The sequence below is a fragment of the Pelodiscus sinensis genome, chromosome 32 (assembly GCF_049634645.1).
Source record: "Pelodiscus sinensis isolate JC-2024 chromosome 32, ASM4963464v1, whole genome shotgun sequence".
In the NCBI taxonomy this organism is placed as follows: Eukaryota; Metazoa; Chordata; order Testudines; family Trionychidae; genus Pelodiscus; species Pelodiscus sinensis.
Genome location: NC_134742.1, coordinates 10,630,903 through 10,656,720, shown reverse-complemented (window position 1 = coordinate 10,656,720; position 25,818 = coordinate 10,630,903). Strand labels below are relative to the sequence as shown.

Below are 25,818 nucleotides of genomic sequence, written 5' to 3'. Positions count from 1 at the left end.
GCGCTGCTGTGGGGAATGTGGCTCCAGCCGTCACTAGGCACCTGGGCAGAGGGGTAAGCAGGGCCGGGAGGGGACACAGCATCCAGGATACGGAGACTGGAGGCCGCGGCTGCCTCTGGGGCCACATGGAAACAGATGTTGGGAAACAGGAGCTGGGGCAGCAGAGAGCCCCCTGTTTTGAGGGCTGAGGAAAAACACCTTCGGTTTAGCGTCTGCCAAAGGAGGCTGAGGGGGGACATGTCTCAGGGCTCCCCGCAGAGCAAACATTCGGGATCAAAGGGCTGGTTCCTGTTGCAGAAAAAGGCAGAACAAGGCCCGTGGCTGGAAGGGGCAAACAAACAAGCCCATTGGAGAAATGAGGCACAAATATTTCCCAGGGAGCCTGATGCACTGTTGGCACAAGCAGCCTAAACCCGTGACGGATTCTCCGTTGCTTGGTGCCCTGCAGTGCAAACGAGCTGCCAGTCCGGTGTGTGCAGGGCTCAGAACGTAGCTACGGGGAGATACGGGGGCTGGGACATGCAGGGGGGCAGATCTGATGCTCTAATGGGCCCCTCTGGCCTTACCCTCTGCTAAGGACTGACAAGCTGGGAGGGGCCGAGGGAGCAGCCCCTGGGGCGTTACTGCCCAGCCCGCTCGGCTCCAGACCCAGCTGCCGTTCAGTGGGGCTCCAGGGGAACCCCTCAAACATCCAGAGGGGCTGACTAGGACCAGGACACCACCTTAGCAGAGGATGGGTGGGCGGTAGGGGGTAGCGGTGACATCACAAAGGCCTATTGCATGACCGCAGCCTATTGGGGGACAGCGATGACCTCACAAAGAGACCCTGGCAACAGCCACTCAGGACAGAGGTGCCAGGATGGAGCCAGCTCAGAGTTTCCCGTGGCTGGGCAGCAGCGTGGTGCCGTCCCAGGGTCCCTGCGGGGGCCGGATGGAGAATTAGGACTGATGGGCGGGGGCGGGAGGAGCCTCGTCGGCGTTTTCTCCTTCCCTGCGGCCGGTCGTGTCAGGTCCAGTGAGACGGTCCGAGACTCAAAGAGGTTTGGAGCCTGCTCCGTCTGGTTCCCCTTTGCCTCCTCCCTCAGTCTCGCGTTCTCTTGCGTCTTCCCCCCTTTCCCTGCCCCCCGTCCCACCAAGCAGGGTGTGTGGGTGTTGGAGGGTTGGGGCGGTGGGAGGCCTCACACAGAGCTAAGGCAAGCAGAGCGCTGAGAGTCAGAGGTGACGTGGGCCCTCTGATTGGATGACTACTCAGACCTCCCTACCACCCAGCTCCCAGAGGGTATGGCTACACTAGCCCCCTAGTTCAAACTAGGGTGGCTAATACAATCATTCGAACTTGCAAATGAAGCCCAGGATTTAAATATCCCAGGCTTCATTTGCATGTCCCCGGGCACCTCCATTTTTAAATGCCTGGTAGCTCGAACTACCTGCCCACGGCTACATGCAGCACGAACTAGGTCGTTCGAATTAACGCTCTTAATTCGAACTACCGTTACTCCTCCTGCAGTTGTTGCCACCTTTCCCTCTGTGTTACTGCTGCCAGGGCTGCCTTCTCCACTGGGGGACCACAGAGCAGCGTCTGCGCCGCTACTGGCCAGGTTGGGTGGCACAGAGCAGCTGCCCCTCCAGCCGCCCAGCTCAGAAGGGCAGGAGAGATCAGGGACATTTCTTCTTATTTCCAAACTCCACCGGGATGGAGACCTGGGGACTGAAGACGAGGCCACAGCCGGGAAAGCCCAAACGTCCGGTGCCCCCGTGAGCGACCCTCCAGCCCTCACGTTGCCACCCCCGTCTGGGCAGGGACCCCCAGGGGGAGATATGCTGCACTAGGGGATTCCTCTATGACCCGGAGGGCTAACACGGCCAGGAGTTCCCAGCAGCCCCTTTCCCACCACTTCCACGGAGGAGGCGGCAGGTTCTCGGGGGAGGTTTCCCCAACTCAGAGATCTGCCTGGATGAAGAGTGGAGGAGCAAAGGGAGGGCCTGACCAGTAATGCGCAAGGCCAGGACAGGGCTCATATGGCAGCCCTCCCGGCAGGGAGTGACCAGAGACTCGTGGGTACAGACCGGGGTGTTAAGAAACCTGCTGCTCATTCAGGTACCAAACACTGTCTGCCGGCCCCTGGGACCTGCCCAGATGTATCCAGCCTCCCGCTGACTCCCAGGATCCCTGCTGCCTCCTCCTGCGTAGCCTGGAAGAGCAAAAGTGAATCGTGGCCTCTGAGAGATGTTCTCGCGATGTCAAAATCTCCACCCACCTCAGGTGCAGCAACAGCAGGAGCCAAATAAAAACATTGTGGCTGTGTCTACACTGGCCACTTATTCTGGAAAGTCAGCCGCTTTTCCGGAATAACTTGCCAGCTGTCTACACTGGCCCCTTGAATTTCCGGAAAAGCACTGACGATCTCATGTAAAATCATCAGTGCTTTTCCGGAAAAACTATGCTGCCTCCCTCTGCAGAGGCAATAGCAGAAGCTGGAACCCCAGGGAGCCTTTTTAAATCACGGATCCTGGGACAGCTGCCCCGTTTGCCCCCCTCCCCTCCCCACACCCTTCTGCAGGCCTGCTCTCAGGTACCCAGTCTCCCACACACACTCCCCCAACATAGGCACCTGCTCTCTCTCACACTCACACACTTGCATTCTCTCTCTCTCACACACACACACACACACTTGCATTCTCTATCTCTCTCACACACACACACACACTTGCATTCTCTCTCTCTCACACACACACACTTGCATTCTCTATCTCTCACACACACACACGCACATGCATTCTCTCTCACACACATGCATTCTCTCTCTCACACACACACACTCACTTGCATTCTCTCTCACACACACACACTTGCATTCTCTCTCTCTCACACATACACACACTTGCATTCTCTCTCTCTCACACACACACACATGCATTCTCTCTCACACACACACTTGCATTCTCTCTCACACACACACACACACATGCATTCTCTCTCTCTCACACACACACACACATGCATTCTCTCTCTCACACACACATTTGCATTCTCGCTCTCTCACACACACATGCATTCTCTCTCTCACACACACACACACACTTGCATTCTCTCTCACACACACACACACATGCATTCTCTCTCTCACACACACACACACACAGACGCTTGCATTCTCTCTCACACACACACACACATTTGCACTCTCTCTCTCTCACACACACACACACACACACTTGCATTCTCTCTCACACACACACACACTTGCATTCTCTCTCTCTCACACACACACACACACACACACACACACACACACACACACACACACTTGTGCTTTTGTTGTTACTTCTTGGTACTGGCTGTCAAAATGCCAGGGCACATGTAGTCTCTGCCATTTTATTCCTTTGTAGTTCGTGAAGGGTGACAGCGTTGTTCAGTCATCACATCAACAGGAGTGAGTTTCCTTGTAAACAACCCAGCAATCAAGTTGCAGGCGCCTAGAAGACACTAAGGTGCTAAATCACAGCCAGCACAAATTTATCAAGAGCAAATCATGTCAAACCAGCCGGATAGCTTTCTTTGAACAGGATACCAAGCCCCGTGGATGCAGGGAACTGGTAGATGTGGTATCTCTTGACTTCAGTAAGATTAAGGCGTTTGATATGGTCTCGCATTATCTCCTGATGGTTCTAAACTTCCACGTACCCTTCCACTGTGGCTTCAGCTGGTGTCTGCATATCAAGTTTTGCTTTCTTCCAGTGGGAATTAGCACCAGTGGTCCGGGAAGCTAATTTATCTGCCCTCCCTCCCCCCAGAGTTTTCAGGTGCCTAGGTAGCCTCTGGAACTGCCAAAAATCTGAAATGACTCCTCTGTTTTGGGGCTATGGGGTGGGGTGGCCTTGGAGTTGTGGATCTTCCAAAGTGAAGGACTGCCCAGCAGCCAACCCTCTGAGCTGGCCAGCACTTTCCGTCAGAATCCTGCTTGCGATTGAGCTAAAGTCTCTCCTCCCAAACACGGTCTTGGGACGTTTGCGGGCTCCGCGAAGCAGCGTGTCCCAGCAACACTGGTTTGGCAGAAAATGTCAGACCAACCCTACAGCCTATTGTGTGATCACTGCTGGTCCAGCCTTGCCCCTCCAGGGTCCAGAAAGGGGGACCCACTAGAACTAACAGTCATTCAGCTCCACAGCTGGGGCTAGAACCATCTCCCAACCTCGGTGGATCAGTACGGAGCATGACCTGGAATGCCCCGACCAGTGGGTTAAATGATGTAAACTCAGGACGCAGGGCAAAACTCAGCACGCTGCCATCGGTCCAACGGGTGCAAGAACAGATCCTTTGACATTCGTATGAATCTCATGCAGCTTCGGGGTGGCCCAAAAAAGACTAGGAGACGCCACGTTTCTTAGGGGAACAATGTGAGCTCGGAGCCTGTGTCCCCAACCCAGAAGAAGGGGAAGAGTTTCTCCCCGTGGAAAGAAGCCATGGGGAAAGAGAAGATGGGCGTGTTCTTCTCCGCATTGAAAAATGCCACCTGCCCTCCTTCGTAGTCCAGAGAAATCCGGATTTTCCTGGGGTTCCCGTTCACCGCCAGGCGCGTCACAGGGTTGGTGTAGGCCTGTAAAAAGCTCCCCCGGTGCTGCACCGCCCAGATCCCCGTCGCAGAAGTCCATTTGTGCCAGCCCTTCCTTGCCACCGATTCTTTGACCACCCCCACGGCCCACCAGCGCCCCCCGGGGCCCACCTCCACCTCCCAGTAATGCCTCCCAGCGGTGAATCCCTCCCGGCCCAGCACACAGCGAAACGTATCAAACCGCTGGGGGACGTCAGGCAGATTTTGCCGCTCGCTGCCCAGCCTCACACTTTTCCGATCCTGGTGCACGACGAGTTCGGGATGCGCCGTCTCTGCATCCAGAGTCACCTTCGCTGCATGGGGGGAGAGAGAGAATTGGCCTCTTAGAGGCCGGGCTCGGCCCCGGGGGGGGTTCTTTCATCCCAGATCCAAGCTCTCAGCACAAGGCAGCATGGGCAGCGGGTAATGGAGGCAAGGAAAGGCATTGGCTTCCCAAAACTGCCTACTCTGCCCAGCCACCCAGGAGGGGCTTAGACCACTCTGCATGGCAGGCAGCTGGGGTGGGCGGGGCATGGCTGGGCTGGGGTTGTTGAAAGGGCCTGGTCTCAGGAGGAAGGGGCGGGGCTTTGGGTGGAAGAGGCGGGGCTTCGTCTTGCCTTCCCCAGGTGGGCATTCACCCACCACCCATGAAAAGCAGGGACAATCTCTTCTGGCAGAGATGGGGCACGGATGAAAGGACTGGATGGGTCAGACCTGAAACTCATCCTCATTCCCTTTCTGAACTCACCTCCGCCCAGGGCTAAGCTAGAGACTCGTATCACTAGGTCATTTTCTCCACTCGTGTGCAGAATAAATTTTGTTCCCTGCACCAAGGCATGTACACATGGGCACCACCCAATCAAACACCTGCTGGCGGCGGTGGGTACACTGCTAATCAGTGGGGAGCACTGGACTCTCTTCTGGGTGGCTTACAGGGAACACCTCGGGAGCCCCGATGGATTTATGGGAACTGAATTCCCACCACTCGCTGTTGATTGATTCCACGCACCCCTACCTCGCAGTGCTACCTCCCACATAGAAATCACCTCGCGTCCCCCGCTGCCCCAGGACTGGACTTCCCCACTGAAACATGCTCTTCCTGGCATGTCACTTCTTGGAGAGCCTCCAGCCCTCCACCAGCGGCCGCACACATGGCCGCAGAGAATCTGACAGGATGGGGAATGAACACATCTGCCGTGGGCAGAAATGACAGTGTCCGGAGCCCAGCCCCGGTGTCTATTGTGCCAGAGCGTTTCAGAAGAAAGGCAGGATGGGAAAGAGCCACCCGGAGCCCGTCGCACGGCACTCCAGCGGAGATTTAAAGGGCCAGATGCTCTGGCCGCCACCTCTGCTTTGGTGGCAGCAGCTGGGAGCCCCAGGTCTTTTTGAATCACTGGGCCTCAGGGGGGCTGCCCCCTTTCCTCCCCCTTGGCTTGGCCGCAGAAGGAGCGCACGGCTCTCGCTGTCAATTTTCTGTGCAATCAGCACGCCCCCCTCCCTTCACGTGTGCATCACTTTAGCAACACCAGGACCTAAAAAAACGATGCAGATGGAAACCAACAAAACGGGGCAGCCCTGTGCGTGGGCAGCAGGAAACAAAGTGTCCTGCAGGCCACAGAGAGAACCCCGATGGGCCCCCATGTGTCCCACAAGCTACAGGTTGCCAGAGACTGAAATAGGCCATAACCTAACAAGGCTGGGGGGCTGGACTTCCTGACCTCGCGAGGTCCCTTCTAGTCTAGCGTTCGAGGATTCTGACTGGGTTCCGGGCCTGTCTGTCACGGCGTCGACCGGGGAACATTGCCTAGCGTTCGAGAAACGGTGCGACGGAATTGACCCAGCTCACAGGACACGAGGGCATTCCATCCCGCCCCCCCGCTGGCCACCCCCGGCCGAACGCTCCCTCCCCGAGTCACCCATGGGCTGTCAGGCTTCCGAACGGATGGGGGAAAGGGTCCGTACTCACCGGCTTGAGCCAGGGCCTTTCTCCACCCTGAAAGCAAACCCAGAAGCAGAGGTGAGTTTCCTCAAGACTTTAACAGGGAGCCAAAAGACTACAGATCGATTCACGAAGGTTCGGGCCATACAATGGCTATTAGCCAGGATGGGTAGGAATGGGGTCCCAAGCCTCTGTTTGTCAGAGGACTCCGGGCTGGGGGGGGATGGGGCACTACCCTGGGGCAGGAAGGATGCAACAGCCAGTGGTCATATTGCAGGAGGAGGACGTAGGGGGCAGGCTGGGTGGGCAGGGGCCGGGGAAGCCTGGGTTCTTGGGGGTGGCTGTGGGAGGGCTTCCCTCCCCAAGCTATGGGGTCACCCATCGCCCGTAGTTTTCCTCAGGCTGTCTGCTGGGGGCACACAGGTTAACTCACTCGCGGTCCCATTGTCCTCCAAATGCTTTGGCCCTGCTTCCCCGTTTCCCCCACAGTTCATGGGGAAAGAACCCTAGAGGGGCTCAGCTTCCCACGCCACAAAGCATCGTGGGGCGTGGAAGCCCTAGTGACACCCCAGCGGGACTGCCGTTCCCGTGGGAACCCAGCAGGACTGGCCTTACCATGAGGAGAACTGAGGCGGCTGCCAGACTGTGATGGGGTGCCAGTATGACACAATTTTCTTCCACTATTTGATCTGAGGAAGTGGGTCTGGCCCACGAAAGCTCATCCCCTAATAAACCAGCTTGTTAGTCTTTAAAGTGCTGCATAGTCCTGTTTTTTGTTTCAACTAGGACCCAGAGGGTACGTCTAAACTACATGTCTCCGTCGACGGAGGCATGTAGATTAGACAGATTGGCAGAGGGAAATGAAGCCGCGATTTAAATAATCGCGGCTTCATTTAAATTTAAATGGCTGCCCCGCTCTGCCGATCAGCTGTTTGTCGGCAGATCGGGGCAGTCTGGACGCGCCGCGTCGACAAAGAAGCCTTTCTTGATCGGCACAGGTATGCCTCGTGAAACCAGGTTTACTGTGCCGATCAAGAAAGGCTTCTTTGTCGACGCGGCGCATCCAGACTGCCCCGATCTGCCGACAAACAGCTGATCGGCAGAGCGGGGCAGCCATTTAAATTTAAATGAAGCTGCGATTATTTTAATCGCGGCTTCATTTCCCTCTGCCGATCTGTCTAATCTACATGCCTCTGTCGACGGAGGCATGTAGTCTAGACACACCCAGAGTGTAGAAAATTGTGTCTGCTGCTCGTGCAGCAGTAAGCAGAAGAGCAATCCCAGGAGAGGAGTAGAACAGGAAGACGGCAGAATTGAGACCTTGCAAAGTTCTGGCCCAAGCGAGGGGACACGGGGGTTGCAATTGAGCTCCCCGCCTCAGGTGCCAAAATGTTGTGGGCTGGCCCTGAGACCCAGTAACTCTGGTCTGGTTTTGTGCCCTGACGGCTCACTCCCCTGGGTTTGAGTTCACCCCGCGGCGAAGACAACCCCTAGGAGCCCGTGCGCATCAGCCCCTGTCGTAGCAGCGTTCGCATTTCTGGCCTCTCCCCCGGATTTTCCCCGCCCAGCATCTTCACCCTCACGCCAGCAAATACTTTCCTGCGACTCCGACTCTGTGCAAAGCGCTTTACTGGTGGGAAAAGCGAATGAGACTTACCGATTTCCAGAACAAGCTTCCCTGAAAAATAAATCAACACAAGGGCGCTGTTACGTGGTTTAATCACAGGAGCTGGTTTCTCAAATGCGTCTGCGCTTCAAGGACCGTATATTCTGTCTACTCATTTCCACCTCCCGAGTCATTCGTCACTTTTTTTTATACTGAACTACTCTGATTACACTGCGTTGCAAACACCCGGCTTTGGTCACGGATAACTATATCCGACGACCTTTTTAGGCGACATTTCTCATTGTCCACAGATGTGTTTGCTAGGCTTAAAAAAGAGGCAGCTTTTCCAAAGGGCTCAACACCCATAATGGAGACCAGTGTTTCAAAAGGGCTTTGCTCCTACTAAGGCAGGAGTGAGCAAGAGGCTGCCAGCGAGCTGGATCTGGTCTGCCACGCCACCAGATCCGGCCCGCGGCCGCCTTGCCGGATCCTGCAGGCAGAGATCAGCTCACACTTTAAAAAGCCAGCTGTTCTCTGTTTCCGACAGCTGGGGAAGGGAGGAGGGAGACTTCTCATGCTGTTCCCACCCCCCAGCAAAAACTCTTAGCTCCCATTGGCCAGTCTCTCAGTTTCTGGCCAATAGGAGCTGAGAATTTTTGCTGGGAGCATGGACATCGTGGGAAGCCTTCTCCCTCCCTCCTCGACCCTCTCCCCTTCCCGGAGCAGAACCATTTGGAGCAGCAAGCAGCCTATAACACACAGTCTGCTTCAGGTTTCTGCAGGTAAGCGTCTCCCAGTCTGAGCCTGCCTCTGGCACCCCAACCCCCCCTTCTCCAATCATCTGCCCCCCTGCATATACCCAAATCCTCTGCCCCCTCCTGCACACATACCCCCTCCCAAATCTGGCACCCCAACTCCCTGGCCAGATCACAATCCCCTCCTACCCCCTCCTACTCTAGGTCATATCCCAAAACCCTGCACCCCAGTCCCCTGCCCTAGGTCACAACCACCTCCTTCGCCCAAACTCCCTCCCAGACCCCATTCTCCCTCCTGTACCCCAATCCCTTCCCCCAAGCTCCCTTATGAAAACAAACTCCATCCCAGACCCCAGAATTCCATTAATGTCCTGGAAGAGTGCGGCCCTTGACCACTTTAAAAAATCTTAGAGTGGCCCAAATAAAAAATTATTGCCCACCCCTGTACAAAGGGCTTGTCTTCATTTACCCCAAGATCACCAGAGATGGATCACCCGGGGTTCAATTTAGCGGGTCTAGTAAGGACTCGCTACATTGAACACTGATGATGCCTCAGTTGATCCCAGTACTCCACCAGGTCAGGAATAAGGGACGTCGACGGGAAAGTTTGACCTCCCACAGTGAGGATGCTGCAAAAATTCGACCTGAGGCCAGGTCTATACTAAAGGGGAAGGTTGAATTAAAATATGCAACTCCCACTACGTTAATTACATCGCTGGAGTCGACACACCTTGACTTGAGTTCCCACACCCTCCCCACCATCTCCTAGAGATATGGCGAGGTATTCATGGGATTTTCAACAGCACCTAAGCAGATGAAGGGCCTAATTCTAATTGATTATACTGGGCCTAGCTAGTTTAGGAGCTCACGGGAACTCCTCTAGTGCCTCTCTGCATGTTTAGGCATCTGAGGGTATGTCTACATTACCACCCTAGTTCGAACTAGGGTGGTAGTGTAGACATACCCTGAATGCCTTTGAAAATCTGGCTTCTACAGTCTGATTCTGCACCGTGCCAATCAATTGGAATTTTGCCTTTGAATCCAACAGGAATAAAATCAAGGCCCTCGTGAGAGGTTTTCAGTGAAAACCAAGCAGTTTTGAAAATCCAGCTAGAAAAAAAAGTTGAGATTTTGAAAAAAAAAATCCTTGTCTAGAACAAGGACAAGAAGCCAAACGGTCAAAAAAAAACCCCAAAGAAAATATAAAAAATAAATACATGCATTTTTTGTCCATCAAAACATTTCACTTGGATCATTTTAAACCATTTTAATATGGATGTTGATCATTTTACGTGATTTTTTTCCAATGTTGTTTACTAGCACTAGCTTAAATTTTGACACAGTTTCCTTCTGCACAGGAAAAAGCCATTTTTTTTTAATTTATAAAGTGCAGAAAAAGGACATGGGATTGTTTCAACCCCGACTTTTTTACCCTAACAGTTTATTTGAATCAGGAAATGGATAAAAACCAACCCCACCCCCGAAAAAAGATACCAGCTTTAAAACAAACAAGAGGAAGTATTTCTTCACACAACACAGAGTCAACCTGTGGAACTCCTTGCCAGAGGATGTTGTGAGGGTCAAAACTATAACAGGGTTCAAAAAAGAGTTAGATAAATTCATGGAGGATAGATCTGTACATGGAAGGAACTAAATTTGCCTGCACATCTGAAGTGGTCTGATCCAGTGACCTGATCCAAAGGGCACCGACAACAATCAAACAATTCGCACAAACTTCAGGAAGCTTTGGTTTAGTACCATTGTCAGTCTACTGCCTCCCTTTCTGATCTGTACCTCTGTCTTTCTAAAACATATTGTCAGATGAATATCTCTTTCAATGCATGTCATATTTCCCCCTTTTTAATTTATTTACCTTTTCTTTTAAGAACACAAAGAGCAAGTACAGAGAAGAACAAAATTGACAGGAGCAGATACAGACATACCACTTCAGGAGAGACCCTTGGGAAAAAGGAATCTGAAAAACAAATGCCCAAGGCTCTCATTAGTTTGTATGAAGAGACAACATTCAAATTTGTTTTCTGGGGCTGCTTGGAAAATTTCCACGAAACCTTTTCCCGGATAGAAAGTTGAATTTTTGCCACTTTGCTCCCATCAGGGACATCTGCTTTCTACCTCTCTTTATATATTTTTGACAGTAACCTGAAAAAAGCAAACATGATCAATTGAGAATGGAATTTAATTTTAATTTTGGGTTCCTAGGAATTTGGCTTTCTGGTTTTGGTCCTTTATTTGAAATTCAGTTTTCTGCACAAGCTCTGAGATTGTGACCCCTCCCTCCAAATCCATTTTCAATAAAATGTCAAAAAATTCCAAGACACAAAAATCCCATTTTTCTGAACATTTTTATTTAAAACATCAGCAAGCGGTGAGTTCGAGACTCCCAACCTCCAACTACAGAACCACAACCCCGCCCACCCCGTATTCAATGCACTCGACTCATAACTTAAGCTTTTCAAAAGCAACCAGCATTGTTCTAACTCATCTCCTGATGAAGTCAGTAGTAAAACCCTCCAATGGCTTTACTGGGAGTGGAATCAGATGATGAGTGCAGAACCTCTTTAAGAATCAAACCCATACTGTGTAGGTTGTAGAGAACTTTATTTATTTACTGCAAAGAAGCTCATGGAATCGACATTTCTGTTGGATGTTGTCTTTGTATGCAATGGTTTAAAAAATTGCTGAAGTTATAGTTATGATATAAATATGTAACTAACTCTTGGCAGTGTGTGGATCTAGGGGCAGAGTTAAGGGGATGTTTATATTTATTTTTTATTATGTGATGATATAGTTACTTAAGAAATTATAAGAAATCTGCAGAATACATTGACCTGCCTTTCCTTAAACATTTATTTCTACATTTTCATTTTTCAGGTTATTAATTTCATTGTAACATTCATTGGCATAGGGGCATTTTTACTATAACATTCGGTAGCCTTCATTTAGTGAACTAGATAGTTACTGACCTGCTATATGGATCGTTGCTTCCTTTTCTTGGTTGAGGCGCTGGCTCTGTACACAACATGTCAAGTTCTGGTGCGTGTTCCTCTTTACAATGATAGAAGTTTGTATTTCAAACAGGCCGCTGTCCCCTTTGGATTTTGTTTCGGAGAGTGGCGATAAAAGCTGCCCTCTAGGGTCTTTCCACAGCATCTCAGGCTCCGGGTACCAACCTGCTGTTCGACAAACCACCCGGATCCCTCCTAAGTGGTGATCCTCAACAGAGATGAAAGGGGAAGAGCCCACACCTAGAAAACAGCATACACAATAATGTCAATGCATGTCTGAGAGCAGTGAGCGTGCCTGGCTGATTTTCACAGGCACTTTTGAAAATGTAAGCCTAAAATGTTAACAATCTCGCCAATCTGCGCCCAGCATCACAGCGCCCAAGCTCATAGGCGCACGCACTTTAGGGCCAAAAGGAACGATTAGAGCAGTGGTTCCCAAACGTTTCGAGCATAAGGGACCCCTTTTCAATCTATTAAAATGGCATGGACCCGCCCCACCCCCATCCCTGTAGGAGGAAAAAAAAAGAGAAAGCGATAAAAAAAGAGAAAAAAGAAAAGAGAGAAAGAGCGGAAAGAGAGAGAGAGAGAAAAAAGAGAGAGGGGAAAAGGACAAAAGAGAAAAAAGAAAAATGAGAAACAAGGGAAAAAAGAGAAAGAAAAGAAAGAGAGAAAAAAAATGCAAATATCAAAAGGGAAGAGGATGGTCTCGTGGTCAGAGCTCTAGTCTGGGACACCAGTGATCATGTTCAGTGCTCTGCTTAGTCCCAGACTTTCTGTGTGATTTGGTTCAAGTCCATTTCTTAAGAGTGTCTCTTCACTGCCACAGGGAATGAGTCTCCTCGCGCAGGTGGACAGATTCACCCCAAGTGGGGCTCATGGAATCGACATTTCTGTTGGATGTTGTCTTTGTATGCAATGGTTTAAAAAATTGCTGTTAGTTATAGTTATGATATAAATATGTAACTAACTCTTGGCAGTGTGCGGATCTAGGGGCAGAGTTAAGGGGATGTTTATGTTTATTTTTTATTATGTGATGATATAGTTACTTAAGAAATTATAAGAATTTCTTGTGAAAAGCTATCTTGTGAAAAGCAGCAGTGTGTACGCTGGCGTGTGGGCTCTGTCTTCCTATCCGTGTGATCCCAGAAAGGGGGAAAAAAAGAAATGTAATTCACGGAGCGCATGGCTTTCTTTACACCTGCAGGCTGGAAACTTTTCTTATTGGCTAGATCAGTGGTTCCCAACCTGTGGTCCGTGGACCCCTGGTGGTCCATGATGGTACTGCAGGGGGTCTGTGGCAAGTTTAAAAAAGAAGCGGATCCTTACTTTTCTTTTTGTTTTTCTTCCCCAGGCTGTGTCTACACTGCGGTGTTCTTCCAGGAAAAGGTACGCCAATTGCGAACTGCAATTGGTGTACTTTTTTCTGCTTCTTTTGTTGGAAGAGGCTCTTCTGACATTTGGCCTGTCTACACGGCCAAATGTCGGGAAAAAAACTTTTTTCGGCACATCCCTTCTTCCTCATGAAACCAGATTTACAGGAATGTTGAAAAAACACGTCTGCTCTTTTGAAAAAAAATTCGGAAAAGCAGACGCGTTCCTCGGACACGGCAAAGTTTTTCTGGGATACCCAGTATCCCAGAAAATCTCTGTAGTGTAGACATAGCCCCAGGGAGGGGAGGGTCCATGAAATTTTAATAGATTGAAAAGGGGTCCGTATGCTCAAAAAGGTTGGGAGCCATTGGGCTAGATTAATCAGAAATATAACCCTGGTGGGGGTTTTTTTTTCTTCAAAAGATCCACTAAGGGTAAAGGTTCCAGCTTGAGATGAAATCCAATTAACACCAGTAAAATTCTGCTGAAATGAAACTGCAGACCGACTGACAAACTGCAAAAACTAAACTATAAATATGTGTTGCTCTTTCAAACTCCGCACCATGTTGGTGAGTTAGAGGTGTGAAAACCAAGATACAAGTTATGCCCAGAGAGGGTGGGGACATGGGACGGGGAGGGGGGGGCTGCTCTCGGTCTCCCCCTTCCCGGGCAGATGGAGATGTCTGGGGACATGGGCTTGGCTCCAACTTCTGGCTTGGCTGAGGGAGGGGCTTCAAGGGAAGAGGAAGAGGCGGAGCCACAGAGAGGACAGGGCCCCTCCCCTTTGGAAGGTTCCGTAGTCTTGCACTGACATAGAAGTGACGGTGGGGAAAAGCCAGAAAAATGCAAACCTGCAACTGTCAATTCCAACGTGGCATCGGCGTAAAAGGAACTCGACCGCACAAAGCACGTGTACTGTCCTTCATCGGAGGCGCGGATGCCACGTAGCCTCAAGGCGACGCTTCCGTTAGCCATCCCGGCCTTCGAGAGCTCCGTCCTCCCACGATACTCTGGCATCTGGCCATGGGCGTTGCCTGTCCCGTTCAGATACAGGTGCACAAACGGAGAGTGCTGAGTGCGGTACCACAGCACCTCCATGCTCGCGGCGCTCATCGGCGGGGACAGGTGACAGGGAAGCATAATTTCCCCGCCCACCATGGCAGCCACAGGGACGCCAGGGCCAACCACTTGAAACCAGGCTGTGAAATGAACCAGAAGACCAAAGAAATCATCTCGAGGGCTGAAACCGAAGGACAAATGAGAAGATTTAAGAAAGCCTTTTTTCCTTCTGTTTGACCAAGTCAGCTTTGGACAGGTTGAACCTCCCCCGGCATCCTCGGGACCTGACCGATGCTGAACCAGAGAATTTTCCGGACCACAGGAGGTCAGTATTGTCTAGCAGCATGGCCAACACTTCCACTGCTTATTGGGCTGTTATAGGACGTTTAGGGGTGAATTGGAGCTAAATTCCAGCACAGAACCCTGACAGCCAGGACGGGCAGCTATAAACAAACTTTATGGGACCACTGGAAACTTGGCCACACCCATAATAAACGGACATGCAGTTTACTAAAATCATGCCGGACCATGGAGGTTGCCGGACCAGAGAGTTCTGGAGTAGAGAGGTGCAACCTGTAGCTAGTTTCCAGAGACAAAACGACATTTGACCAGTGGCTCAACCTTTGCAAGTGACTGGATGATTTGTCCTAAGTTTCACCTTGCTTAAAAATTGCCTGTTTATACAATCGTCTGATTGTATAAAAAAAAAAGCGTCACAGCCACACAAGCACTGGAAAATGGTTGACTTTCTCATTTTTACCTCGGGAACTCCCTGCCAACCTGTGGAACTCCTTGCCAGGGGATGTTCTGAAGGCCAGGACTTTAACCAGGTTCCAAGAAAAGCTTGATAAATTCATGGAGGATAGGTCAGGTCCATCAATGGCAATTAGCCAGGAATGGCCTCCCCCTGGTCTCTGTGATTCTATTTTGTTTCACTTCCAAAGACCTTCTCAGAGACTCGCCCATGCAACTTATAAGTTCTCCTTCAAAGTCAAGAGATTGACTCATTTCTAACTGGCCATCACCCCCTTCCTCCTTGTGACATTTTCACCTTTTTTGCTTTCTCCCTTGTAATGGCCTCCTCCCTGGGAGAAGCTCTCAGTAAACCACCAACTTGTTAGCTTCAGCCACAAACCTCCTCCGTTATGAGGCCTACAGAAATCTTCCCAATGGCTAGCTGCTGGTGAGTTCAGAACACAGCCTCTCTTCCACTGCTGTCTCACAGGCTTCCTTATATTCCCCCATCTATCTGTATCAGATCCATCTGGCCTTACTTGTCTTATACTTAGCTACTAAACTCTCCTGGACAGCACATAGTGTAACCACCACTGGGTGGATTTGAACCTAGGACCTCAAGAACTTAGTATCGGAGCCTCTATAGCTTGAGCTACAAAACCAACTAACTCAGAGCTTAGGCCGTGTAGCTCCCTTGTTCTGATCACTCCCTGTAAGTGGTCTAAGTGCCACTACATGAGACAGCGACCCACACGAGGTGTGAACCACACGATAGACGCCAGATCCATGACTCCTAGGTACGGCAGAAGAATGAGTCAGACCAATGGCCTATCTAGCCCAGTGTCTTGTCTTGCTGCAGTGGCCAGTGCCAGGTGCTCCAGTGGGAATGAACAGAACAGGGGAGACTCATGTGAACCATCCCGTTGTCTAACCCCAGCCTCTGGCAAACAAAGACCAGGGACAGTATCCCTGCAACAGCTCAAAAAATTGTTCCTTAGAAAGCCAGAGAATGGAGATTTAAGGTAGCTCCTCTTTTATATGACCACAGAGGCCTTGTTTTTGGAAAGCACTTTGCTACATGCTTAGCTTTCATTCAGGAGACGTGGGTCAGGCAAAGTATCATGATGGGCACAGGGTAATTTTATTGTATGTCAGAACAATTCTTAAGTTATTATTATTTGAAGTTATGTGGGTGAGTAGGGGATTAGTATAAACTTTCTTTCTTTCTTTCTTTCTTTCTTTCTTTCTTTCTTTCTTTCTTTCTTTCTTTCTTTCTCCTACTTTCTGAGGCTATGTCTAGACTGCAGAGTTAAATCAGAAAAAGATACCCAATTTGTGGCACGCAAATTGCACATATTTTTCTGCTTTACTGTCGAAAGAGGTTTTTCTGAAATGTGGCGAGTTTACACGGCACCAAATTTTGGAAAAAAGTCCTCTTTCAACACATCCCTTCTTCCTCATAAAACAAGGTTTACAGGGACGATGAAAGAACACGTCTGCTTTTTCAAAAAAAATTCTGATAAAGAGAACGTGTTCCTTGGACGTGGCATTGCTTTTCCGGGCTATCGAAGGTATTCCGGAAAAGAAGTGCAGTCTAGACATAGCCTGAGTTTTCTTTCTTTCTTTCTTTCTTTCTTTCTTTCTTTCTTTCTTTCTTTCTTTCTTTCTTTCTTTCTTTCTTTCTTTCTTTTTCTTTCTAGCGTAAGTGTCAGTATTTACCCTCAAACAGTAAAATAGATGCATTTTCTAAATCACATACAAATCCGCTTAGGGTGTGGGGAGGCAATGGAATTTCTACCTGAGTCCACTCCGAGAGCCGGGAGAAGGATGAGGAAGATGCAACCAGGAAGGGAAGAGGCTGCAACACTTGGGAGCCGGAGAAAAAGGCAGCGTCTTGCCTCTTCGTGATAACTGAAGAGGCACAAAAGGAGAAATAAAATGAGTGGAGATTCTGAGTCTGCATCCAACGCTCAATAAACTCAATGGAAAGACTCTGCATCAGGACATATCATCTCCACAGAATCTTAGCATCTTATGGTCATTAAAGTGTCGATTCCCACTACTGCCACCATTAGTCTCATTTTACACTTGGGGAACTGAGGCAGAGAGTGCTAGACTGACAAAGGGATTTAGGTCGCTAAGTGCCCTTTTAGGCATCTACATCCCAGAATCAGGTGCTGCTGGGAATGGTGTCCTGTCCCATGGGGTGACGCCAAGACCACTTACAGAGGGCGCGTTTACACTGCAGGGCAAAAGGCAGATTAAGCTACGCAACTTCAGCTATGTCAATTGCAGCTTTTAGCGCTGTCTCCACAGCAGGTAGTCAAAGGAGAGCACTCTTCCTCCGAATTCCCTGGCTCCTCATGAAATGAGGGTTACAGAAGCCAGAGTAAGAAGTTTGCCATTTTGACATTATTTTGAAATAATGGCTTGCTGTGTAGATGCACTCTTTGTTATTTCAAAATAACCCTGCAATGTAGGCCCAGAGAGAATGAGTTGGTTTTACAGCTAGGGTTGCCAGGTGTCCAGTTTTCTCCCGGACTGTCTGGTAAAAAAACCAGAAAATACCGGAAATATAAAAACGTCTGGCAGGGGCAGGGTGAGCGTGTGGATTTAAAGGTGCAGAACCCCCCGTTTTTTTTCTCAACAACTTTGGTCCCGTTTTTTTTTTTCCCTCAGTCAATTTTTTTCCCTGACATGTTCAGGATTTTTTGTGAACGCGTCTGGCAATCCTATTTACAGCCCTTAGTTGAGCATCAGCAGCCTGCACAAGAGGCTTGTGCACTAAGTTCCAGAGGTCCCCGGTTTGGTTCCTCCTGTCAGCGTTACATTAGTATTCACCGCTCCGGTTCAGACCAAATCTGTGGGCACCTAATTTTTTTGCAGGAAAGGTTCCCTAAATATCTATGTTTCTACCTCTGTGCGCACCGCTGCCTCTGTGTCGTTTTCTGGCTGCTAACGCCCCAGTGCAATTGAGGGGAAACCACATGAGCAGTGTGTAAAGTTTCCATTTCACTGAAGGGCTAGACCCCTTTCCTGCCTCTTCCACCCGAGGCTCCTACTCTCCACCTCTCCTGCTCTCCCACGGGGGTTAGAGGAGTCCCCAACTGTGGCCAGGGATCAGATGAAGTTGCTCTCAGCTGCACCCGCCTCCCCAAGTTGCCTGGCACCCCAGCTGACCTTCCTGAACCATCCTGGCCCATCCACCCCTTGCTCAGCCCCCCCCAACCCCCAACCCACCCCTACAGTGTTCCCCGCACACTGAGAATGTGGGCAGCCACCCAGGAGAGATTCAAACACCGCCTGGCTGATGAGCAGAGCTCCCACAGCTGGCAGCTTGTATGTGTGTTGGTGGTGCACATTGACACATACCTTGGTGCATGTAACAAAATTTATTCCGCACACATATGAACAAAATTACAGGGAACCCTGCACCCTGAGCCCTAGCCGCCTGCAAGAGCTCAGAGCCCTGCCACAGCCTGGCCCCGGGGCCACGGTGGGGAATATTAGTAGAAGTTTAGGGAGGTTTAGCCTCCCCCAGACTCCATTTTGCACTGCCCATGGAAAACATATTCCTCTGCCTAGCTCATGCGCGGTACCCATGCCCTTAAGTGGGTTCTGAGCCCGCTTACTGGACTGGGCCCATGCACCACCTCACCCAAAATAGCTGGGCCAGGCCAGCCTCATCGCTTTAGCCCAGGGGCTCCGGATCCCAGCTGAGGGTGTTTGTTCAGCTTGGGGGCAGGGCACTCCCATTTCTTCTTTAATGCACGGCGCCCCGTGTTAAAAGTTTCACGATCCAAAAAAACCTCCCCCAAAACTCTAACACCTTTTTCCCCCGAATCTATAGCCACATCCTTGTTCTAGGCCCGTCACGTTTGGGACCGTGGGGTTTGCAGGAAAGAAAAGGGCTCTCAAGGGATATGCAACTTGACCCTCTATTTTGTTATCAAGATTTCCACCAACTCGATGAGCTGAAACGGGGACTCAGGGAGGAACAAACAAATCCCTCTGGTTATGCCCTAACAGGTGACCCCATTGAAATCAGGGGCACTAGGGCCTGCCCCCCTCATGGAAGTACCAAGCACCATCTAGATCGGTGTTTCTCAACCTTTTTTTACTAAGTTCCCCTTCTAAAAAAAATTATAATTACCCCCAGTACCTGCTGTTTTCAGACACGCACTTTTTTTTTCTACCATTGCAACACATTTGTTTAAACAACTTAATCGTAGCCGGGCGGGCGATGAAACTTTTGGGTGTAAAAAATACAAAAATAAGAAAGCGCTGGAAAACTTACAACAAAAATTCAGTTTTCTCCAAATTTCACTTGTGTTGACTATCCCTCCCCCCCCCCCAGGACTTCTCTCGAGTACCCCTAAGGGTCCTCATACCACTGGTTGAGAAACACTGGGCTAGATCATCCCTGACAGGTGTCTGTTCAACCTGCTCTTAAAGATCTCCAGGGATGGAGAGTGCACAGCCTCCTTTCCTTGTACCAGTGGCTCTCTCCCCTCCCACTCCCAGGTAGCCCCCACACCACTGTGCTAAAAGCATCCCTCCTCCACCTCTCCCTTCTCGTGTGGTACCTTGGGAGATGGACCGATCCCGGCAATTATGCGAGAAACAGTTTGCACTCCCCAACCAACCCTGCTTCTGCAAATCAGCTGCCCACATGCAAAGCCCCAGATGCTCACCGCATGTTTGGCCAGCCGCCGGCCTTGTTTGGAGATGCGTGTGCGCAGGGTGAACCAGGCTCAGCAAGCCAGACCTGGCCCTGCTATGGATTATCTAATCCTGGTGTCCTACGGGAAGAGGCCATGGAAAGAAATCAGTGTTTTTTAGTCCAGCCTGTCCTGGCTAACTACCCGAGATTTCTTGTTTAATGCGCGGAAACCCCTGTGTTAAAAGTTTCATGATCCAAAAAAAACTCCCCCAAAACTCTAAAACTCCCCCCCCCCCCCCCTGAATCTATAGCCACATCCTTGTTCTAGGCCCACATTTGGGACTGTGGGGTTTGCGGGAGAAAAGGGCTCTCAAGGGATATGCAACTTGACCCTCTATGTTGTTATCAAGATTTCCACCAACTGGATGATCTGAAATGGGACTCAGGGACAAACAAGCAAGTCCCCCCCGGCCATGCCCTCAGTGAAATCAGGGGCACTGTGGCCATGCCCTCCCTCACTTTTAGCCATCCTCCCCCCCCACATTTTAGTGGCCATAGGATGAGTGACAGGCAGGGTTCCCTGCAAGCCAGGGCTGGGCAAAATGCGGCCCGGGGGCCGGATCCGGCCCGCCACGCCACAGGATTCGGCCCGCAGACGCCCCCTGCCGGGAGCCTCAGGCACACGCAGCTGCTGCGTGTCACACACACTCTCTGCTCTGCAGGAAGGGGGAGGCGTCATGCGATCTCCCCGCCCCCAGCCCAATCCTCAGCTCCTATTGGCCAGAAACAACCAGCCACTAAGAACTGACCTCAGCCCATCTCTCAACGCGTATTGGCTGGAAACAGCCAGCCAATCGGAGCTGAGAGATTGGCCTGCGCGACTGAGGCAGCCGGAGTTGAGAGCCACGTGGAGGGATTTTTCAAGCAGGCTGGTGCTGCCTGGTAGGAGCCAGTTTGGTAAACTCCTCCCAGCCAGCCCCTGCCTCTGGCACCCCAACTCCCCCCCCCCTCAGATCCAAACCCTCTGCCCCAAGTGACAACTCCCTCCCAGACCCCCCCCCTCCTTCACCCCTATCCCAGGCCAGAATCTTCTCCTGCACCCACACCCCCTCCCTGACCCTACACCCCAATCCCCTGACCCAGGTCACAACCCCCTCCTTCACCCAAACTCCCTCTCAGACCTCACACCATCTCCTGCACCCCGTCCCTTACCCCGTATGCCCTTCTGCACCCAATCTCCACCCTAGATCCTGCACCCCCCCCACACACACACACAGACAATGAACTTGACCACTTACCAAATCTTGAAGTGCCCCCCTCCCAAAAAAATGATTGTCCACCCCTGCTGTAAGCTGAGCGCTTGGGCAGACACCCAGGAGAGAGTCGAATGCCACCCAGCTGATCAGCCAGCAGCCTGTTTCTATGGGTGGTGCACATCCACACATGCCTTGGTGCACAGAACAAAATTTATTCTGCACCGGGAGGGAGAAAAATTGGTGGGAACATTGTTGATGGAGGTGGGATGTGGAGGCGGGGGGAATGAAGAGGCGGTGAGGGGGTAAGATTTTGGGGGAAGAGGCAGCATGAGGGCGGGGCCTCAGGGAAGGGGGCAAGGTGAAGAAGTGGGGCCACGTTTCAGCGTGTCTACCATGCCTGATGGCAATTACGATTCTCTAGCTATTTCGGATTCACATGGCACCTCCCTTACCCACGTGCCCTCGGCATGACACCAGGCCCATAGTCCCTTGTGACGCTGTATTCCACTGGGGGCCCAAGCGGGATGCACGCCAGCTCTGAGGGCTGCGGCCCCTAAATCCCTTAGGGGAGCCAGGCCTTGGGGCTTGAATAGGAGCAAAGCTCCTTGGAAAACAGCCCTTGGGCCCAGAGACGGGAGATTGGCATTTTGCAGATGCTGGCTCCGCGGTTCTCAAACATCTCTGCACCCCACTGACAACGAAAATGACAACACAACCCCCAGGATGGGGGACTGAGGCCAAAGCCCGCCATGTGTGTGTGTGGGGCGGGGCCAAGGCAAAGCCCGAGCCCCACCACCTAGAGCTGAAGCCATCGGGCGTTGGTCCCAGGCCCCAGCAAGTCTGAGAGAGCCCTGGCGACCCCGTGAAAATGGGGTGGGGTGCTGGGGATCCCCTTTGGGGCCTGACGGAAAGGAGTCCCTCCCTGCCAGCCCCACCACAGAGCTGCCACAGCTGGAGGAAAGGGGCCCCTCTTTACTCTTCCCAGCAGGGAGGCACCCAAGTAAGCCTGAGCCCCATGTCTCTGCCCCATCTTGAGGCTCCCTCCAGCCCTGAGCCCCCTCCTGCACCCCAAAGAACACCCCCCAACCAGCATCTGTGCCCCTTTCTGCATGCAACTCATAGCCCCAGCGCCTGTACCCCTTCCTGCACCCAACCCCCAGCCCAGCGCCTGTACCCCTTCCTGCACCCAACCCCCAGCCCAGCGCCTGTACCCCTTCCTGCACCCCAACCCCCAGCCCAGCGCCTGTACCCCCTCCTGCACCCAACCCCCAGCCCAGAGCCTGTACCCCTTCCCGTACCCCAACCCCCAGCCAGCGCCTGTACCCCTTCCTGCACCCAACCCCCAGCCCAGCACTTGTATCCCTTCCTGCACCCCAACCCCCAGCCAGCGCCTGTACCCCTTCCTGCACCCAACCCCGCACCTGTACTCCTTCCTGCACCCAACCCCCAGCCCAGCGCCTGTACCCCTTCCTGCACCCAACCCCCAGCCCAGCGCCTGTACCCCTTCCTGCACCCAACCCCCAGCCCAGCGCCTGTACCCCTTCCCGCACCCCAACCCCCAGCCAGCGCCTGTGCCCCTTCCTGCACCCAACCCCCAGCCCAGCACTTGTATCCCTTCCTGCACCCAACCCCCAGACCAGCACTTGTACCCCTTCCTGCACCCCAACCCCCAGCCAGCGCCTGTACCCCTTCCTGCACCCAACCCCCAGCCCAGCACTTGTACCGCTTCCCGCACCCCAACCCCCAGCCAGCGCCTGTACCTCTTGCACCCCAACTTCCAGCCCAGTACCTGAACCCCCCCACACCCAAGACCCTCATTCCCTGCCCCCCCAGAGCCAGCACCCCCAGCCAGAGCACTTGCACCCCAATCCTTCTGTCCCAACCCTGAGCTCCTCAAGTCCAGCCCCAGCCTAGAACCTGCACCCCAACCGCCAGCTGGAGCCCTCATATTCCTGCTAGGGATGTAAACAACTAGCCAACTAGTCCTTCGACTAATCGCTTCCCCCCACCACTGCTTCTATCAGAGGCAGCAAGGGGGGAGCAGGCCAGTACTGGGTCTCGGCAGGGACCAGGGGAGTAGCGGGGACCTGTGGGCTCTTAATACATTTAAAAAGCTAAAGCGCACCAGGGGGGCGGGTGGGATCAGCTGATTCCCGGCTCGCATCCAGTCCCAGACACTGTGCCTCTGCTTTTTAACTATATCAAGAGCCTGCCGCTTTAAGATCAGAAGCGCAGTGGGGGAGGGACCTGGTGCACGCTTGGGTTCCCTCTAAGCTTGTTCATCCATGTGCAGAATGAATTTTGTTGCGTGCAGCAAGGCATGTGGGGATGTGCACCCACATACAAGCTGCTAGCTGTCGGCGCTCTGCTCATCAGCTGGATGTTATTTGAATCTCTCCAGGGCTCTCAATATTTAAAAGGCAGAGCCGCAGCGGAGTTAGTTCCTGCAGTGGGGAGCGAACCCCACTGTGGCTCCCCTGCTTATCGACTACTCGACGGAAAATCCATCGACTAGACGATTAGTTAATTAACTTGTATTTAACATCCCTAATTCTTCCACCCCGACTCTTTCTCGCAGGCCTGACCTCAGCTACCCCCACTAAGAGCCTCTTGGCCCCACTCCCAGCTCATTAAGTTAGATATGTGCACCCCTCTGAAGGTACTGTGTGTCTCAGTCCCTCCATGTCACATGCCCCCCTCTGGGTCGTAAGTCCCCTGCACACTGGTGCACAGAAGAAAATTCATTCCACTCGGGATTGGGGGGGGGCGGGATAGAGGGAACCTTGGTCCCAACCCACCGAGAATCCTGCATTCAGATCCCTCCAGGCAGCTGTGCCCTCAAGATAAACCAGACTCACACACCGAATTGCAGTACAGATCCACGGCTCCATTTAAAACCAACGTAAACGGCTTCTCCAACCTCCTGGATCTGGAAGACACTCTTCATATGCCAGGACCTTGGGGGACAGGGTCCCCCCCCTCCACCTTCCACTTACAGCCAGGCCAGGAGCTGCTATTTTAATACAATCTTTCCAGCTCTGGGTAGTTTTCTCCAGGCTCTTGGTGCATCTCTCTGGGCTCACACAGCTTTCGGACGCGACGGATTTCTGATCGCCCGCCCCTTTCTGCAGCCAGCGCTGGTGAGGCAGCAATGCAGAAGGTGATTATTATTCCATGGGGCCAGCGGTATAGGATCTGTCCTTTTGGCAGGAAAAAACAGGAGGCGTCTCCGGGCCTGGGCGCTCGGCTTTTCACACAGCCTGGAGAAAGCAGAGTGTGGCGCTCAGCACTGTGGGATAGTTTTTGGCTGGCTTTCCCATCGGCATAGTTTATAACGGTTTTCCTCCAAGCCCTCCTCCCGCCTCCTTTTCTTCTCGTTGCTAGGCAACAGCGAGCAGGAAGCCAGAAACATCCTCTGACTTCCATGGGCTGTCTGCCGTTCCCTACATTTGGGCCAGGAAGAGAGCCGGGCAAGTGGCTTTAATCCAGGTTTGCATTCTCTGCCTCCCTTCTCCTGCCCCACTAGGGCTAAGCCAACCAAGGTTCCCGCTAACTGTTTCCATCTCGGTGTGGGATAAATTTTGTTACATGCACCCAGGCATGGGAGGATGTGCACCACCCATAGAAACACAAACCTAGCAGTGGGCACTCTGCTACTAGGCTGGTGTCATTTCAGTCTCTCCTGAGTGACTAGCCAAGCTTAGACCAAGACTCGGCTTACAGGGAACACGGACGCCAAAGGCAAGACAGAGCAGCCTCAGGGCACGTCCAAACTACGGGGGGGGAAGGGGGTTTGAAAGAGGGTATGCAAATTCCATGTGTTCTGATATCACTTTCAAAAGTGAAAGTAGTCTGGATGCAGTTTTTTCAGGAAAACACTCCTTTTTCAAAAAACCCACATAAACCTCCTTTTTTAAGGAACAGCGTGGGTTTTTTTTAAAAGGGTTTTTTTTTCCTAAAAAAACTGTGTTCGGACTACTTTCATTTTCGAAAGTTCCTCTTTCGAAAGTGAGATTGGAAGAAGCTAGGCACGTTCCCAGGGAATTTGCATATCCTCTTTCGAAAATTCTGCGTAGTCTAGACGTAGCCTCAGTGTCTCCGCTTGAACTGTGGTGGCCGTTTGAATATTTTGGTGGCCACGAAGGTGGTCTTCTTGGCAAGCCAGGGCTGAGAGCAGGGAGCAAGTGGGGGACAAGATTGTCCTGGGATCCCCCAAACATCTGCAGTGTCTGTGTCGATGAGTCCCATGGGTGTCCGGTAACCGTGGCAGGGGAAGGCTTTGCCTTCCCAAACCCCCAGCCTGGCATACCGTAGGCGTACTGGAGGCAGAAAGTTGCTGCCCCAGCACCCGCCCTCCTCGTGCTCCAGGGCTGGGGAGGCGGGGACCGTGTGCTGCTCACCCTCCACATGGTACCGTGCAGGGGGGGCAGCGTGGCTCTTGTGGAGGGGTGGGGGCAGGCCTGGGGCAGCGTTGGGGGCTTGTGGAGGAGGAGGAGTCCTGTGCCACCTTACGGACTGACATTTATTTGGGCATCCGCTTTGGCGGGTGAAAACCACTTGCTCAGAAGCAGGGCCGAAGTGGCTTTGGCCCCACAACACTTGTTGGTCCGTAAGGTGGCACAGGGACGCCTCGTGGCGTTTGCCTCCTGTCCGACATCCCCGCTGCCCCTGCGTGTAGGGCTGGCTTGAGCCGCCTGCAGGGGCGGGGCTGCTGCTTGTCGCCCCACACACATGCCTCTGCGCCCCGTCCGAACCAGAGGCCCCACTTTCCGCTCTGGGCCCCCGTGGCCTGGGGTTTTCACACACCCGAATAAGC

General features: G+C 52.2%; 1 protein-coding gene and 1 long non-coding RNA gene across 7 annotated transcripts; one reads left to right on the top strand and one right to left on the bottom strand.

Moving 5' to 3' along the window:
- The first annotated feature begins 933 nt into the window (after positions 1 to 933).
- On the top strand, positions 934 to 3,524 carry LOC142823281 (uncharacterized). Its single transcript, XR_012898554.1, has 3 exons — positions 934 to 1,040; positions 2,099 to 2,263; positions 3,391 to 3,524. It is a non-coding gene; the product is annotated as an uncharacterized LOC142823281 (long non-coding RNA).
- Positions 3,363 to 24,315, bottom strand: LOC102463864 (butyrophilin subfamily 1 member A1-like). 6 transcript variants are annotated; one of them, XM_075914023.1, is made up of 9 exons: positions 23,801 to 24,314; positions 19,778 to 19,885; positions 16,882 to 16,994; positions 14,141 to 14,488; positions 11,877 to 12,158; positions 10,766 to 10,867; positions 8,189 to 8,278; positions 6,559 to 6,585; positions 3,363 to 4,906 (listed from the first exon to the last, which is right to left on the bottom strand). In XM_075914023.1, exons 2-9 carry the CDS (start codon positions 19,780 to 19,782, stop codon positions 4,386 to 4,388), a joined length of 1,488 nt encoding a protein of 495 aa, XP_075770138.1. In that variant the 5' UTR covers positions 19,783 to 19,885; positions 23,801 to 24,314; the 3' UTR covers positions 3,363 to 4,385. The 6 variants fall into 6 exon arrangements, with proteins under 6 accessions (XP_075770138.1, XP_075770137.1, XP_075770139.1 ...); XM_075914022.1 differs by having other exon boundaries at positions 23,865 to 24,314; XM_075914024.1 differs by having other exon boundaries at positions 23,999 to 24,314.
- Between the last annotated feature and the right edge of the window lie 1,503 nt (positions 24,316 to 25,818).

Excerpts from the sequence above, each read along its gene's own strand:
- LOC102463864 (XM_075914021.1), bottom strand. The coding sequence starts at position 23,893 with ATGGAGCCGTGGATCTGTACTGCAATTCG. Across the intron at positions 14,489-16,881 it reads GGCTCTCGGAGTGGACTCAG|CCTGGTTTCAAGTGGTTGGC; the intron begins GTAGAAATTCCA and ends TTCATTTCACAG. Across the intron at positions 12,159-14,140 it reads GTTGGAATTGACAGTTGCAG|GTGTGGGCTCTTCCCCTTTC; the intron begins GTTTGCATTTTT and ends GCTGTTTTCTAG.